Consider the following 2,864-nt stretch of genomic DNA (forward strand, 5'->3'; position numbering starts at 1 on the left):
AACGACTTTCTACTTCAAGGACCTTGAATGTAATGTAGTGGAGTGAAAAGTACAATATTTGTCTTTCAAATGTAGGGAAGTTAAAGTTATAAGTTCCCCAAAAAAATAATACTCAAGTAAAGTACAGATACTCAAAAAGTGTACTTAAGTACAATACTCAAGTAAATGTACTTAGTTACTGTCCGCCTCTGAATATAACCCAACTTTTGGGTTAAAAATTTAATTTAAAAATGTATGGTTATTCCATATTTGACCCAAAGTTGGGATGAAACCACCCAGCATTTTTTAAAGTGATACTTTAATTGTTCTGTGCGTAGACTTACATTTATGCTAATGATGTATCTATTACTTAAATAGGCAACACTTTACAATAAGGCGTCATTTGTTAACATTAGTTAATGTATTAACTAACATGAACTAACAATGAACAATAAATTTGTTAGAGTATGTATAAATCTTTGTTAATGTTAGTTAATTAAAATACAGTCATTCATTGTTTGTTCGTGGTAGTTCACAGTGCATTAACTAATGTTAGCAAATACAACTTTTGACTTTAATAATGCATTATTAAATGTTGAAATTAGCATTAACTAAGATCAATAAATGTTGTAGAAGTATTGTTCACACTCTAAAAAATGCTGGGTTGTTTCAACCCAAATTTGGGTCAGATATGGACTAACCCAACCGTTGGGTTAAATAAATAAAAAAAAATTTGGTTACACTTTATTTTAAGGTGTCCTTGTTACAGTGTAATTATACATTTAAGTACTGAGTAATATTAATTAACTACATGTACTTACTTTATGGTTAGAGTTAGGATTATAGTTTGGCTTAGGGTTACTTCCATGTAATTATGCATAATTTATTGTTATTATACATGTAACATGTGTAACAAGGACACCTTAAAATAAAGTGTTACCTAAAATTTGTAACCCAAAAGTTGGGTTAGTCCATATTTGACCCAACGTTTGGTTGAAACAACCCAGCATTTTTTAGAGTGCATGCTTAGTTCATGTTAACTAATACTACTATTAACTAATGAACCTTATTGTAAAGTGTTACCCTTAAATACATACATCTATTTTTGTAAATAATATCCTTGATGAATTTTTGCTTGTTTGTTTTAATTGTAAATGGTTGCTGTTAAGTTAGTTTGAAAAGTCGTGGGATAACTCTTAATATTTAATATACACACTACAGAAAATGTTGAATAATCCTAAACTAAGGAGGATAGTGCTGTGAGGAACTCTCGTGTTAGAGTTATTGAGCTTAACTGTTCTACTTTTAATCAGTACAGATTTAACTTGACAGTGTCCTCAAATACTCATGAGTCGCATCCATTTCCTCTTGCTTTTCAGGCGCTTTCATTGTGTGCTGGACGCCTGGTTTGGTGCTTCTCCTGCTGGACGTGGTCTGCTCCAACTGCAATGTCCTGACCTACGAGAAATTCTTCCTTCTTTTAGCGGAATTCAACTCTGCCATGAACCCTATCATATACTCCTACCGGGACAAGGAGATGAGCGTCACGTTCAAACAGATCCTGTGCTGTCAGCGGCAGGAGAATGTGAACGGTACAGCAGAGGGTTCGGACCGGTCTGCGTCCTCCTTCAACCACACGGTCCTGAGAGGCGCGCACCATAACGACCATTCAGTGGTCTGAGGTTCAACACGGGCCGGGATCTACTGAGCATAAGCGAGAAGAGACTGTGAAAAAGGCATTTTCATCAGCAAAAGACTTGTGTTCTGTGCTGGTTCTGTCTTTATAATGTTTCGACACGATATTGAACTATTTAAAGGCTAATCCAAGAGGATTTAAGTTTAACAAAAATCGTATTTGTTCTCAAAATGCTTTAAGTGTGGAAAAGTTGGAAAGTCAGAGTATTTTGACTAGTTGTAATTTTTTGGCCAGATTGTTGTAAATCGAGGAGTTACGTGATTTTTAGTCTTGTACAGCAGGTGTTGAAGTGAAGGGCGTAGTGAAGTGTCCAGTGAATCTGTCGTCAGTTTGCACTAGAAAGAAAGAGTGCACATAAGAGGCCGCTGGGAAATAATTTTGGTGAATTATGCGAAGTACTTGATTGTTTGCTTTTTGTTTTTGTTTTGTTTTGCACTGCACTGCAGGTTCATCCCTATGATACCAAGCTGCCAGCAAATAGAACACCCGAAAAATACACTACTGGTCAAAAGTATTGTTTTCTCTCTTATGCTTACCAAGGCTGCATGCATTCAAAAATACAGTAAAGCAATAATGTTAATGAAATTGTATGGAAACTGTGATACATTACCATTAAAAAAGTAAGATTAAAAGAGAGAGAGAGAGAGAGAGAGAGGAAATAAATACTTTATATTTTATTCAGCAAAGATGCTGACATTTTTAATGATAAAACATATTTATATTTCAAATAAATGTTGTTCTTGTGAAATTTCTTTTCAAAGAATGAATTTTCACAAAATTATTAAAGCAGCAAAAATTTGTGAAAGCAAACTTAATTTGCAGCATTTATAATAATAATAAGAACCATAATTAATAATTGAGCACCAATAATAATTGATAACAACTGAGCATCAAATCAGCATATTAGAATGATTTCTGAAGGATCATGTGACACTGAAGACTGGATAAATGATGCTGAAAATTCAGCTTTGATCACAGGAATAAATTACATTTTAACAGATATTCACATAGAAAACAGTTATTTTAAATTGCAATAATATTTCATAATATTTCTGTTTTTACTGTATTTTTTTTAAAATGCAGCCTTGATGAGCATATATTGTGAAAAATAATTAAAAAAAATGAGTGGTGATTGTTTCAAAGTTTCCTCAGCACATAAGAAAAAAAATAAAATAAAATAAAAAATATA

General features: G+C 32.9%; 1 protein-coding gene across 2 annotated transcripts in view; it reads left to right on the forward strand.

Annotated features, from left to right (window-relative positions):
• Positions 1-2,231, forward strand: part of LOC107756539 (lysophosphatidic acid receptor 1-A-like) — a 68,131-nt gene extending 65,900 nt beyond the window's left edge. For both annotated transcript variants that reach the window (XM_016573699.1, XM_016573697.1), the window contains exon 3: positions 1,359-2,231. In XM_016573699.1, the coding sequence (XP_016429185.1) occupies positions 1,359-1,660 (302 nt within the window). In that variant the 3' untranslated portion in view covers positions 1,661-2,231. The remainder of the gene's footprint in view (positions 1-1,358) is intronic.
• Positions 2,232-2,864: the final 633 nt, after the last annotated feature.

This window comes from Sinocyclocheilus rhinocerous, unplaced genomic scaffold (genome assembly GCF_001515625.1).
Source record: "Sinocyclocheilus rhinocerous isolate Xijiao unplaced genomic scaffold, SAMN03320098_v1.1 scaffold2277, whole genome shotgun sequence".
Classification (NCBI taxonomy): Eukaryota; Metazoa; Chordata; class Actinopteri; order Cypriniformes; family Cyprinidae; genus Sinocyclocheilus; species Sinocyclocheilus rhinocerous.